The 14,722-nt window shown below is 39.5% G+C and overlaps 1 protein-coding gene across 2 annotated transcripts in view; it reads right to left on the reverse strand.

The window, feature by feature from the left end:
- Positions 1-581: 581 nt before the first annotated feature.
- LOC117210927 (heterogeneous nuclear ribonucleoprotein L) overlaps positions 582-14,722 on the reverse strand; it is a 157,608-nt gene continuing 143,467 nt past the window's right edge. Inside the window, exons 7-11 of one of the 2 annotated variants that reach the window (XM_033454382.1) lie at positions 10,095-10,187; positions 8,039-8,337; positions 7,479-7,702; positions 6,424-6,683; positions 582-5,984 (exon numbers count right to left, since the gene is read on the reverse strand). In XM_033454382.1, the coding sequence (XP_033310273.1) occupies positions 5,845-5,984; positions 6,424-6,683; positions 7,479-7,702; positions 8,039-8,337; positions 10,095-10,187 (1,016 nt within the window). In that variant the 3' untranslated portion in view covers positions 582-5,844. The remainder of the gene's footprint in view (positions 5,985-6,423; positions 6,684-7,478; positions 7,703-8,038; positions 8,338-10,094; positions 10,188-14,722) is intronic. The other variant, XM_033454381.1, reaches the window with a different exon arrangement.

A 14,722-nucleotide genomic window follows, 5' to 3' on the forward strand; every position in this document is an offset into this window, starting at 1 on the left:
ACACGCTTCGAACGAGATAGTAATCGCGATTTTTTAGCTTTGTTTACGGTTTTACGGAGGATTTACGTGTATCCGCTTTCTAAAGCACGCACGCTCCGATACACGCTGCTATACACGGCCATTCTGTATTAAAGTTTTTTACACGGATGCCCGGCTCACCATCGTATAACCGGAGGATCGTCGTCGTGTCTAGAATTAGGTGCACACGCGTTCCTACGAGGTACAATTTAGGAGCCATTCGGTCTAATCGATGAAGAATATAACGCACGACGGTGGGAAGAGCTAAATGTAAAGTGCTAATGATAATAATAATAGTAGTAGTAATGGTAGTAGTAGTAGTAGTAATAGTAGTAGTAGTAGTAGTAGTAGTTGATAGCAGAGTGAACCTTCCGTTCGTCGCGAAACGTATGAAGAGAAGAACAGAAAACGAAAAGAAAAAAAAATATATAGGGAGACATCGCGAGGGAATATTACTCTGAAAGATTGTTGCTTGCTTAGTTCTTTGCTTTTGTCCAGTGTTGCACATAGAAATACACAGCACGGGGAAAATGTGTGGTTTCCTTCATTGTTTTTTTTCGTTTTTTTTTCCCTTTTTTTTATCAAGTGTTCGTTGTTAAACATGTATACTAGCGTAAAATTTACTTTACCACACACGCTCATCATGTACAGGTAAAGTGTCAGAAAATAAGCGACAGTCTGGCATGCGTGCTTGACCTCTCAAATACAATACGCTTTTTTATATTTTACTTATGTACTGATTTTTTTTTTTTGCTCCTTAGATTCAACCATTTTTTCATCTGTCTTAATGGGTTTTCACTCTCGCAAAACTGTGTACCTAAAGTACATCACACCGGAGTGGAATTCGCATCAGGAGGGTATCGTTCGGCCGAGCTATTATTCTTTTTCGTCGAAACGAGACGACGTGTCTAACACGCAATTCCTTAAAAACGAAGGTGCATCCGTTACTTTATGTTTCGCTTTATTTTATTTGTTTCTTCTCAAAGTGTTTCTCATGCAACTCGGTTCATTTGAAAGCTTTTAATAACTTTCTATATCGTAAGAGGACGATATATCGCGCGAGCAAAGTTTGAGAAGACGAACAAATGTTAATTGATGCTTAAAAAAATGTGAAGAAAGGAGGAGGTAGAAAAATTAAGAGAGAGATATAAGAAAGTCGAATGTTCTTGCATATAGATTCATACTTGAAGAATTACTCTTCAGTTTTTCTTGTCGAACGAACAGAAAATAAAATCGGATCTTACGTTGGATCTAACGACACAAATTTTTCTAACAGTTTGTTACATATCGGCACACGAATTTATGAAACGATACACTCTTGATTTAAATATGCCACACTCCGCAAATCACATTTAATATGTATATATGTATTATATATATATATGCGTGTGTTTGCGTATGTTGTGTGTATAATATATATACATATATCTACAAAATGTTATGATATGATTACAAGTCCTAGTATCTTAAAACTATTTCTTTTTTCCTTTCTCCTCTTTACCTTACGCGTTAGGTCCTGCTCACTATTTTAAAACAAAAATTCCCAAATATTTTTCATCGTCGGATAAAATAGCGATACAACTGTTTACTCTCTACCATAAAACCTAATTTCTTTGTAATCCTATATGTATATATAATTACACAATAGAAAGAGAGACGAAGAGGAGAGAGAGAGAATTATAGTAAAATCGTTATTGTTATTCCTGCTGTTATTGTTATTCGTAATAATAATAATAGCAGCAATAACAATGACGATTTTACTATAATTCATAATAAAAAGTACTAGAATGTGATGTAAAAACAGTTTTACGCGTCCTTCGACGCGTTGTCACTTAAAAACAAGACGGAAGAGAAAGAAATATAATGTCTGTAAATCGTGAAACAGAGTACAACATTTATCGTGAACAGGTATCGAGAAACAATAAACGAACGATCACTGTCGTCAACGCAACGATTATCGAGCACATCATTTTTAATTATAGTGCATCTTTTTTGTTTGTTTGCTTAAATTGTTCTTTGTTTTCTCATCTCGTTTTTCTTAATTTTTTAGCTTAGTACCTTTGTCATTCTCTTTTTATCTTTTTCTCTCTCTCTTTCTCTCCCTCATTCACACATACACTCTCTCTCTCTCTCTCTCTCTCTCTCTTTCTTGCGTCGATATACACCTATACGTATCACTCTACGATTGATAAGCAATCTTTTCCATTTTTTCAAATGAGAAACTCTCGTTTAACCTTCTTCATAATCTTTCTAAATTTACTTTATTGTAATCTTTGCCTTGCGTTCTTCTCCTCGTTTATCTCGACACTCAATAGTCTCGATCCTCGCTTTTGTGTACTGAGCCTCTTAAAACGACGTACAACTTATCCTCTAGTTGTATTGTAGCAAATATTGCCTCGAATATAAACACCTTTTTTTTCCTTAATTCACTTATTTAAGTTTATAATTCTCGTTATTATATATTTTCTTTTTTTTTTTATTTTTTTTTTGTTTGCGTAAGTTAGGTCTCTCTCTCGCGATCAATGGACAAAAATGGCGGCTATCTTCTTTCTCTCTCTCTCTCTCTCTCTCTCTCTCTCCCTCTCTCTCTCTCGCTCTCTCCCACGCATCCTTTTAAAAAGAGGGGTAAACCAACACGTTTAGCCCTTTTTCTTCCCCAAACTTGTTTGTTTGTATTTTGTTTTATTTCTTATTATCTTACGTTACGTATGGCCGAGTCAAGTCTCTATCATCATTTTTTGTTTTTTGTTCTTTTCTTTTTTTACATTTATTTAGAGTAATCATTTGGTTCACTTCGAAAAAACACAACTTATTACCTTTATATGTACTTGTATTATTATTATTATTATTATTTTGCTTTAACCTTACGCTTTTTTTCGCATTTTTTTTATGCACTTTTTTTTGTTTTATTTCTTAAATCGGAGATCTAAAACCTTTCTTATAAAAACGCCCCCCCGGCCCGACAAAATATTGCCGTGGGACCACTAATATATATTGTGTGTCGTCGACTTCATTGTATTCATATAAAATTCAATTCACAGTCCGCGATCTGATCAATAGTGTACGAGCGTTTGAAGAGAATATAACCTTCGGTCGTTTGGCTTTCCTCTCTTTCTCTTCCTAGCTCTGTATTTTTTTCTGCTTTCTTTTAACGTTTCCCTCTTTCTATAGCAGTGTACTGGTATCGAGTCGACGTCGCAACCTGAACACTACAGCTCGGGCGGACTTTCGGTTTCTCGTTCTTTTCTCCTCCGCAATTTCATTCTTATCTCGCGTATCGTCGAGGAAGCAGGAGACATCAACGATTTTCCATTCTTCCGATCGATAAACACGAACGTCTCTCTTTCCATCCTTTCCCCCCTCCCTCCATCTTTTTCTTCCATTTTTCCTTTAATCGTTTCCCTCCTCCAAAAACCGAGACTCGCGAGAAGCTTCCTCGTGCGACACGAAAAGAAAAAGCGACCCGCATTCGAGACGAACCGCGAGCATCCATTTTTCCACGTTCTTTTTTCTTTTCATTTTTTCCACCCTATTTTCCGACCGATCTCCGGCAATACATGCAACCGGATATCGCGAAACCGAAGAATCCGAGATTCTGCGCGCGAAAAGCAAACGCTTTTTCACCGAACTTCGTTTTTTTCTCTTCTTTCTTCCTCTTTTTCCTCTCTCTCTCTCTCTCTATTCGAGCACAATTCCAAGCGTTGTAAATAAAATCTGAACAATGTGAAAACATAAATAGATATTCGTTCGAAGCGCATGTATGGATATCAGTATATAATATAGATATATACACGTACAGAGTATATAAAACAACGACAGACAGAGCTATCAGTAATCGGAGAATAGCGAGACTTTCCCGTTTCTTATCCAGTTATTTAGTTGCTTAACTTTTTTTTCTTTTTCTTTCTCTCGTCCTTTGCTGTATGGCAAAAGATTCTCGCGAGTCGAATGCAACTGTTTTATTATTATTTATATCTGTTTGTTTGTCTCGTTCGTCGTGACGGAGTAGTGTCAGCTTTTTTCTTTCCCCTAGGCGGACCTACTCGTATGGAACGATTGATCCAGATCCTCTGAACACTCTCAGATTAACAGTATCCTGTGTGTAGTTTCTAATGGTCAATGAGGAACCTCCGATTTATTGGATCCCATGAGAAATGGTCAACGAGGAACACGGTGCACTCGGCTTCGAGATCGTGGAGGTGTCTTTTTCGTTACGCTTGCTTCTTTCGTTTCATTTTTCTTTTTCTTACTTTTTCTGGTTAAAATCTGCACGTAAAACTGATATATTGTAGTAGCTCGTACATGCGCCGCAAATTCCGTTTCCTTTTTCAGAACGGCACACGCGCTACGAAAACGAATAACGCGAAACGAATAACGTGCAACGTCATACACGCTGGATCAACGTAGAAGCGACTGTTGTGTTAATGGTCTGTCTGTTTCGCGAGAAACTGTCGATTTCTCGCTTCTTATTTGTCAATTTTTTCAAATCATTTCTTCTTTTTTTGCTTCGAATATCTCTTCAAACAACGATAAGGAACGCGAGTACAAGACAATTTCTCGACAGTTGCCCACGAAACCTATTGGTCTTGCTTCCCCAGCCCATGATATGTGTAATCCGTGGCCACCATGGCATACTCCTATTAGACGCAGGGTCCTGTCCATTCTCTCTATATATACAAGTCAATCCTTCGCGATCCTAGCGTCTAACAGAAGGAAAGAAGCTACCGCGAAAGCGACGAATCGAATCCTCTGCCGTATTTTTCCAATTATTTCCTTTCTCTCAAAAAAGAAAATCGTATTCCTTGCTTCATTTACTTTATCAATGAATTTCAACGACGAGAGGATTCGTCTCGAGTTAATACTGACACACACACACACACACACACACTAGTAGCACACCGTGGAGAATCGGTGTCCAAACACCGTTCGGGATCTCCGCGCTACGGACTAAGCACGTATACCCGGACCTCGCCAAAGCAACGCAAGGAGGAAAGAAGAAACGAAAGAAGAATAGAGTCGAATCGAAATAAACTGCGTAGAGGAAAGAAACAGAAGGAGACTATAGAGAAAACGAACAAAGAAGAAGGTGTAAAGATCATACAGAGCATAGTGTGTAAATTGATCGAGAGGGGCAGAAAGCAACAGGCAAAAGAAAGATGAACATCGCTGCCTCTCGATGTTTCGCCTTTCTCGACATTTCCATTTATCCAGTTATGCGGACGATCCTCGATGACTTTCGTGCAGCCCACTCGTGCCACGCTCCACCCTGTCGACGACGATGATCCCGCCGACGCCGCGATCATCTTTTTCAGTGAGAAACCTTTTCGAGCCAGATTATCTTAGTTTGTTCTCCTCGATTCTCGAGGCCGAGTTCCGTCTCGCTGACCCTCGAACGGAACCGATTCTTCCAGTGACCAGCGTCTGATCTTTGCCAGGTGGTCACCACGCGACGAGTAGGAGAAGAAGAATTGTAGTAGCAGCAGCGCAGGAGAAGAATTTATAGGTGAACGAGGTTTCGTTATCGTGGTTGTTGTCTTGTATTGCTACCTCGTCCGGCGAGTAGGCCCGCTGCTCCTTTCATCCGTACGGCCAGAACGTAGGTAACGGAGGCGGTGGCGGCGGTGGCACGGTAGGATACAGAGTCGGGGTGGCGATCAGGACGCAGGTGGGCGGCAAGGGAGGCGGCACGGGCGGCGGTAAAACCGGGGATAGTGTAATCGCTGCGGCTGGGTGCAGGGCCGTGCCCGTCGGGGCACACAACGGGTGCAGGGCGAGAGAGGGACGCTGGCGCTGACGTTGACGCTGCTGGCCCTGGACCTCGCCGTTCTATTCCGAGTCCTGCTGCATTTTGACGTGGCCATTACCGGCGGAATTGCTCGACGTGCTGCCGCTGCTCGGCGGGAAACTCGTTGGTATGGTGCGCGACGACGAGAAGCACAGTTTCATGATGTATGGGAATTTTCCATCTGGAAAACAAACAGTCGAATGGGAATCGATTAGTTTCGTTCTTCTATACGATCATTTAATTATATACTATATGTTATATCACGATTTCATCATCAATTATATACGTATTATTGTATATTATTTTACTTCATAGAATTACCATACAGGCGAGAAAAACGAATATTAAGCGAACGCGTGGATTTCCTTTTTGCGGTTACAATGTTAAAGAATGGAATTTGAAAGAGAATTGCGAACGAAGCGTTGCGTTAACGCGATATTCGATCTTAATTGGTTAATATTGGTCGAACAGCGGTTGGTGATTGATCGTTTTTATTAAATTTTACGTGCGATAGGATTGGTGTTTTGTAAAAAGGAATTTAACAGGGTTTCTTCTAAAGAGAATGGAATCTAAATGGAAAAAACGTGTTCTTTTTCAAAGGTGTTCGTGTATGTACTTACTGCTGTTTTCCAGTGCTGTGTGATTGCATTCCATGATGGCAGCTACCGCGATTCCTACGCTGCTGAACTCGATAAGGCCGGACGACGATCGTTCCGATTTAAGGGGGAACAGTTTTACTGTCGTTGGAGCCTCGATACCGCGTTCCACGAACACACGATGCACGGTTTCCTCGGTTAAATCTGGGGGTGTGTTGAAAAAATGGACTATCTTCGAAGGTGGTTGTATTCTATTCTTATTGGCCATTGCTGGATTTAGGAACCTGGAATCAAAAACAAAAAGAAAAACGCACGTTTGGTTATTAATTCAACGTTACGCTCGTTGCGACGTTATATTTAATAAATTTACGAGTTCCATCAACTGCGATTAGAGCAGAGTAATTAAACATCTGTCGTACTTAAACATCGTTTGCCTGTTTATTGCAACGAACGATTATTACCCATGGAAACGACAGCATCGTGTAACACAATGGATCAGATGAATCGAAAGCAATTTCCACTAAATTCTAGTATTTTAAAGCGAGATACTCGCAATTAATATTCCCAGCGGCAGTTTTACAATCAACGAAACATGCTAGGCCCCGAAACACGTACATTTCAATATCAGCCGTCGCAATTAAGCTCTCATCGAATAAATATTAAACGTATCGGAGAAGAGGAGCTTCGAATCTCCGGAAGTAGGAGCGCCGTTAATTGCACTGCACCGCTGTTCCGTTCCATAGGAAACATGTTCGTCGCGCAAAATGCTCGCACAGTTCCTCTAACTGCTATAGAATCGAGAATCTCTCGTTAACGTTCATTCATCGTCGCGACAAGAATCTAGATCGATTCGAATCGTGGTAGGTTCTTTAGCGAATCGATGGCCACATTCGAGAAATATTTGCTCAACGGACAAACAAGTCTGTCTAGTGATTATTGCTCGAATAAAAAAGATCGAGTAATTATCGGTTGAGAAAAATCGATGAAAAGATAAAATCGAGAATAAGAGAATAGGAGATTGTGGAGAGAAGGAATTAAAGGTTTAGAATATCACAGGGGATACGATGGTTTAGCTGTACCTGTTATTCTTGCTTCCTGTGAAATCTTTGAAGCTCGCTGTCTTGTCAGGCAAAATGTAGGGGTTAGTGACGTCTGAAAGAAAAGCCTGCTTCGAGAAGCCAAGCTGCAGCCTTCCGTCTGTACCGATCGTCACGTTGTTCAGATTTTGTAAACAACGTTCCACTGCTATGTTATCGCCCATCTGGATCATGGCACAGCCTTCTTTCGTCTTCAAGAACTTCACCTGTTACGAAATCACAAGCATATTTTTGTTCAAGCTTCCTCTGTATTTGTTGGATTATAGAATTTAAATCACCGCTATTCAAAAAATTTACTCGTTTTACAAATTTTTCCCTAACAAGAAAGACGTTCCAATTCAAATCTAATTGTCCCCGATACCAACGATCAAAGAATTTATTCTAGTTGCTACCAATACGATACGAGCGACTACGAAGCATATTGCTCCACTCGCAAACCCCAAAACCGTCCCTTCTTCGATCGCTGTCAACGAACTTGAACCGATATCGTCGTCTAACGATGAAAAACAGCATGTTGGGTTAACACGAAAACCGGATCGTACCTTCGTTACGTTTCCGTAGAGGCAGAACAAGTTGAATAACTTGTCCGTGTTGACTTTGTCCGGCTGAAGTCCGTAAACCATCATGACGGAACCCTGAGTGCTCGATGGCGGCGTCTGTCCCAAGGTGGGCACGTAACCGGGCCGAGGTGGCGTAGGATGTAGAGGTTCCCGACCGCTAAAATCACTCTTAATACCGTAACGCTCAACATAGGGTTCCGGATACGTTGCTGGTCCATTGAAATTCTCCTCGTAACGATCATGACCAGCACCCGGGGGGAAAGTTACCTGTGGCGTGGATCCTACGAACAAAAGCAGCGGGGGGAAGAGGAGAGGATATTTGATTGTCCTTTGTTTCTGCACTGGATGATTTCATTTCGCGTGTATTATACGCGGTGTGTCGCGGTTCGTGTGCTCGCGCGTTCGCTCTCTCACGTGTACCGTGTTCAACGGTACGCTAATTATGGAAATCGAGCGACTGTTGCGTCCCTATTAATCACGCGGCAAGAGGAAATATTAATCGTTCCCGTTGAATGCTCGTTTAACGCGTCGACGATCAAATGAACGAGGGAAACCGACCTTTTTACGCCGCGTTGCATCGCTTCGACTGTTTAAGCTGGTCTTCGCGGCGAGAATTTGGGACAATTTTGTTAGAATTAGGACATTCCATACGATCATAATTTGATCACCGGACTGTGGATGTTTATGCGTTTGTGGAGCTGGAAGGTGCGCAGCAAACGCGCAGAATGCATACGATATGCGAAAAGGTATAAAATATTGAAAGTATGGGAGAGAAAGGGATAAGAATACGTATGCGTGAGATTTTATTTTTTCACCTAAGAAGTTTCAGAATAGTTATACATACATGGAAAAGTCGGACGAGTACGTCCGGTTCATCTCTTTCGTTGTGTTCGTAAAATTATAGATTTACATAAACATCTGCAGTCTAGTAATTACAAAATGTGTATTATTATAGAATACTGTAGAAATATAATTATATATACTGGTCAAAACAATTAGAGAGTCGCTGTTATAAACAATCAAATAAGAACAAAGATAGACTCACATACTATTTGTGTGATATTTTAATAAAAGCTAATTTTAATACGATCATCGAAGGAAAAACATAAAATCAAAGTTCTCCACTTATTTTGAACAGTATGGTTCGACGTCGAATTTCATATCACATTTACTCGAGGTTTCGCTCGAACATTTCGATTCGATTTTAAACATGATTCGATAGGCGAGCAATGTGAGTAGGGTAGTCGATTTTCGCTGGTAGATTTAGAGCCATTGAACACGAGGCTCCTTCGTTATCGAAAGTTCTCGTATTGGCCGCCATTCTTCCAGCGAACTTCGCGATTCCTGAGATTGGGTTTCGTTCGCGGTTATGATTCCTTTGGTTTGATCGCGACATAACTCGGCTACAACGACATCATCGATTTTCTGTCAAAATTCCTGCGGTCTCCGTCGCGAATGGCGGTAATAATTTTCGCGAAAACCGTAACGGAAACACGTCCATCTGCCATCGATGACACGAATTATGTAATTTGCACCGTTCAAGTGCATCGCACTCTCACATTTCGCTATAAAACAATCTACGCCAATGAGAAAGGGAACAAAAAAGGAATCGACGAGTTTCGTTTCAAATTGCTTTTTATCTCGTTCCTGCATCGCTGTACTTTCGATTCGCGAAAAACACAATAAAAATCGCTACAAATGATGAAACTTTGAACGCGCTCCCGTCGACCTTTGGAAAAATAACCATTACGACACATTTTTCTGGCCTAATAATTCCGATAACGAACTATTCACGAATTGCTATTCGTTGCCTAGTAAAATGAAAATTACAGTTCGAAAAGTTCTGCCAGGATTACTACTATACCAATTATACGAAGTCAGCGTTTTCGCGCGCCACCGGATGAAAAAGTATCGAACGTAGCCGGCCTCGTTCGATGGCCCATCCGTTTTCTCAATTAGTTCGCTTAATTTGACTATCAAAGAGAGAAACGAAGAGAGGGGGCGTATAGGGGGTGGGGGGAGAGTGAGGTATACTTACCGTATGGTTGGGGCGCGGCGCCGTATCTGGGTTCCGCCAAAAGGGGAGCCGGCCTTCCATTTCCTGTCGCGTCGTTTTTGTGTGCGCTCGATCCTGTAAGAAAAAAGAATTTTCAATTAGTTATACATACTCCCAATTTTTTTCCGGTCGATAAAAAGCAAAACTTTTTCTTAACCGATCGAACCGAATGGTTAGATACAGCTCGGTTCATAAATATTAGCACTGACTAAGGGTAGGGCAAATGCGACATTAAAAATGGGACTTTGTGTCTCACGTTCTGAAGTACCAATTTTGAAAAAGATCGGTGTCTCTCGCGCTCTCTACAATTTATAACACTGCGACGATTGTAGTCAGTTGGCTTGATCGCGCTTATGTCTTAAGAATATAAATATTAATTTGTAACAATTAAACTATTTATTTATATTGTCCGAGCTAACAATTTACAAAATTTAAGTCATTGATTTATATCATTTAAACAATTAATTCATAACCACTTAATATTAATTTATTATTAATTGCCATTAACTAACAATAACGATACTACTAATTCATAACAGATATAACGTTGATTTACGACAACTGTATCATCAATTCGTAATAATTAAATTAATCATCTGTTTCTTTTCATCTAATATTAACTAAGCCCTTGAAATCTTTCAAACGATATTTTATTTCTATTTCATATTATTTTTCAATTTTAAACACGGGTATAAGTTTTTATTTGATTACTTCAAATGAAATCATTGCCGATACAATGTGTAGCTATTGAGTGACTACGGATGGAATCAAATCGTGTTCGTAGATTTGAGAAAGCAAATGCAATCAAATCAACGAGATTTAGTCATCCAACCGTGCGTGCTACCATCGATAAGTCGAATGGTTTGGTACTATTGGTGATGAGTTCGCTGTTCAAATATGACTATTTGCGTTCACATACGAGTATAACTCCCACGAGTTCTACCGCACACTTCACTAAATAATAATTTTCAATATACTGCTATTGAAAGACGTTTCAAAGGTATCTCTTTCTCTACCCTCATGTATAAACCCGACAGAGCCATTTTCTAATTTTATTTCTGTCTTATTGAATTTCGCTTCCTTGTCACAATTTATAGTATTCTCCGATTTCGAAAACATAATTATTAACGAAATTATTTGACAATCAAATATAACGCGTCAAATGTCCTTAACAATTTTCTACGTGCTGTATCTTATTTCCTTTGATAAATTAGATATTAATTATAATTAATAATAATAAAATATAATACTGCGCCCTAAAAATAGATGCATATTTGACGAATAGATAATACTAATTCGCACGCTATATTTCGATAATGATCTTTAATCTTGCGCGAATACATGTAGAGTGATATTCGAATCGGATATACTACAACTCTGAATATCTTCAAATGGAAAATTAAGAAATTTCGCTTAAGGTTTAAGAACCTTTTACGTGATCCATTCAATTCCTCCTCTTCAATTATGCGTTAGATTAAAACAAACAAAATCTGTTATAACGTAGAGTAGATATTTTATCGATAAATAGAATTACTAATTTATGATACATAATGGGATCCGAGCGTAGTCACCTCCCCCCGTGGTGGATCCTGGTAATTGATATCGTTTTCACAATATTAATATTTCGAGATACTACTGTAGATATTAAAGAACTAATAGAATATTAATTTCAATATTAGTAATAAATTATTATTCGTAATACGATGTACATATTAACATTTCCGAGTATTACTATTTCAGAAACGATATCAAGCTAAGAACTACTTTAATATAGTCCATTCCAGATGATCCAAAATTCTTTTCAGAGTTTTTTGGTTAACCAAATGGGTACATCCTAGATTTATTTAATTAATTTCAATAATCTTCGCAACGATCTGTGTAATCGTTCTGCGAGAAAAATCGAAGTTACGTAACATATGCTTACTCTTAAATTTATCAAAATTCGTGTAATCGTTTTCTTGGAGCTGCATGACGATGATACATGATGCTTCTAAGTTTTAGGTTTAAGTCTTACTTTTAACTCTCAGCTGAGACAACCAACGTTAGTAAGACAGAGACAAACAACGTTAGTAAATTGTTTGCATCCGTCGGGAACGTCGCGTCGTGCAACGTCACAGACTAAGTCTATTATGCGCGCTTTTGTACTTTGAAGGAAAGCTTGAAAGTTACTCTATCTAATTCTTTTAAATATTAAACGTCTAAATAGATTTAACAATGTGTTTAGAGTATCAGTTTCGTTTTAATTTAAACTTTCTGATACGAAAGGCTACCAATAGGGCTGCGATATAACGCACCCTAAATCTATCTTTAGTGTAGCTTTGCTGAGACGTAGGTTGAGTTAATTTTGGGCCTGATAGTTTGGCAGCGAGGGACAGCGATCATGCCTTAAATGTTTAAGTTGATCGGTTTGGTTTCTCAAAGGAACGATCAGTAATTCATTATATTATTCAAAGATTCTCGTAAATGATGTTCACAGTTTGTCGTCATATATCTTAGATCGTTACGTTATACAAGACACGAAATTCTAGCCAATTAATTGTTTCCTCGACGATTTGGATCAACAATGATGTTCCGTACAATACCAGCAGGTGTCCTTATAATTGTGAGCTGGTCTGTACGTCTCCATTTCTTTTTTTATTTTTTGTTTTATTCTCAAAGGGTAGTGTCGCGCAACAATTGGAAAATTCATTTATTCGTGGCATCGAGGATTCCCTGGTGCATCGGTGCGATCAGATTCTCCAGCGAAATTGCACGAAATTGAATCTACGGTCGAGTCTCCTCGACCGGAACGCGGCATCGAATGAATCTTGAATAAGTTATCGAAGCTAACAGACAGACGACCCGTTTCTACGTAACGCGCCTCGGGTTAATCAATTTCCTCAGCGATTCCCTTTTGGAGATGTCAGGTCGTCAGAAATTCGCGAAACAAGGAACTAGTTGTGTAATACTGAAATCTGCCACTGTCAACTTCAGTTCCCAAGAACTCGTTGCGACCGGTTTCAAATTGGATAGTCAAAGATCCTGGAGATCCTCTCGCAGTCCCAGAGACAGGCAAGATTTTGACAGTTCCAGGGCGGCTTCTAGCAGAATTCGAACGTTACAGGAACAACAGTGGTCTCCGGGGATTAGGAAGAATCCATGGCCGCAAAGGATCAGAATGAAACTCTGATTCCTGAAGGTTAACTTTACCAAAAATTGCAAGAAACTCGTGGTCCACTGTGGTTTAAAGGGAATTGTAGTCCCCGAGGACAAAGTTGCAACGGTGGTTTCTGCTGGTTAGAATGTCCCCAAAGGATTTCAATTTCCTTCATCGTGACGGAGAACGTGCTCCGTTAAATCTCAAATTTCTTGCGGCAGAGAAACCCTTCGATCGGTTAAAATCGCAGACCGATATAAAAAATAAAGAGAGCACAGGTCATACGTATAAGTAATATGAACTTTATACTACAAAGATTAGCTTTACACTCGTGCGACTAGATTCATTCGTATTACAAAATCAATTATTAATAAGTTGTCATTTATCTTCTTTATTCAGAGTTTCTAAGATTCCGAACAAATAAACACGAACGCTAGAATTACCAATTTTTAACAGACACCTAAATATATTTTCATAATCAATTAGCATCGAAGATTAAATATTTACAATCGTATTTCTGTTTCGTTAAAAGCAAAGATTAATATTACCACAGATACTTGTGTATTTATAGCCATTACGTCTGGTGCGGTAGTGCTAACGTTAAAAGATTACAAATATTCTCACAATTTCTTTCTTTCTCCAAAATGCCGCCATTTCCGGACTCTGCCCAAGGGTAGAGCCCTCGCACGTGAACCTATCGTTTGTTTTCCCTCGATCCGTTGTCATCTGTCGTCTCCGGATACAATCTCACGGCCTCTTCGCCGAAACCAAGCGTATACAATTGGTCGGTCTATATTAAACCGCATTACGTGCACAGTTTGGACACGTGGGTGTGAGACGGGACAGCAGTGGCGATGTACACGGTAGCTGTATCGAGGGGATAGCAACGGTAGCCTGCCGTAACTTATATTGATTTCGAATATTCGATATCGTGTGCCGACACTCGACGCACCGATGCGCACCCCGTCGAGGACGATGCATCTTCATTCGGAAAAGAGACCCTCCACCGCGAGGCGTCCTGCCGCACAAATTTCACTGCGTCCCGGATGGAAAGAAGCTTCCGGCCGTTAAACCGCCATCGCACCCCGTCTTTCCTCTCAATTTTTTCTCCTCCTCTATGATTTTTTCTTCCACTAGGTGAATTTGAATTTGATATTTCGTTGATATTCGGTTCTATCGGTACGAGATGACACAGATATTGAAATAGACGTCGTTTCTATTCTACGATATTATGCGTCTATGCATTTAGATAAAACGAGTCGGCGAATAATTGCTGTTTGCTTTGTTCATATTTTTCTATGAGTAAATTTCATTGAGATCTAACGAATGAAATAAGATTTGAATAAAGATAGAATGAAATGATTTTAATGATAGTAATAGTAATTACGATACTAGTTTGTAGATAAATAAGAAAGGGAACGATGTATTAGGAAGAAGAGAAGTATCTATGTACAACAGTAAAGGAATAAAGTCT

The sequence above is a fragment of the Bombus bifarius genome, unplaced genomic scaffold, assembly GCF_011952205.1.
Source record: "Bombus bifarius isolate JDL3187 unplaced genomic scaffold, Bbif_JDL3187 scf7180000008213, whole genome shotgun sequence".
In the NCBI taxonomy this organism is placed as follows: Eukaryota; Metazoa; Arthropoda; class Insecta; order Hymenoptera; family Apidae; genus Bombus; species Bombus bifarius.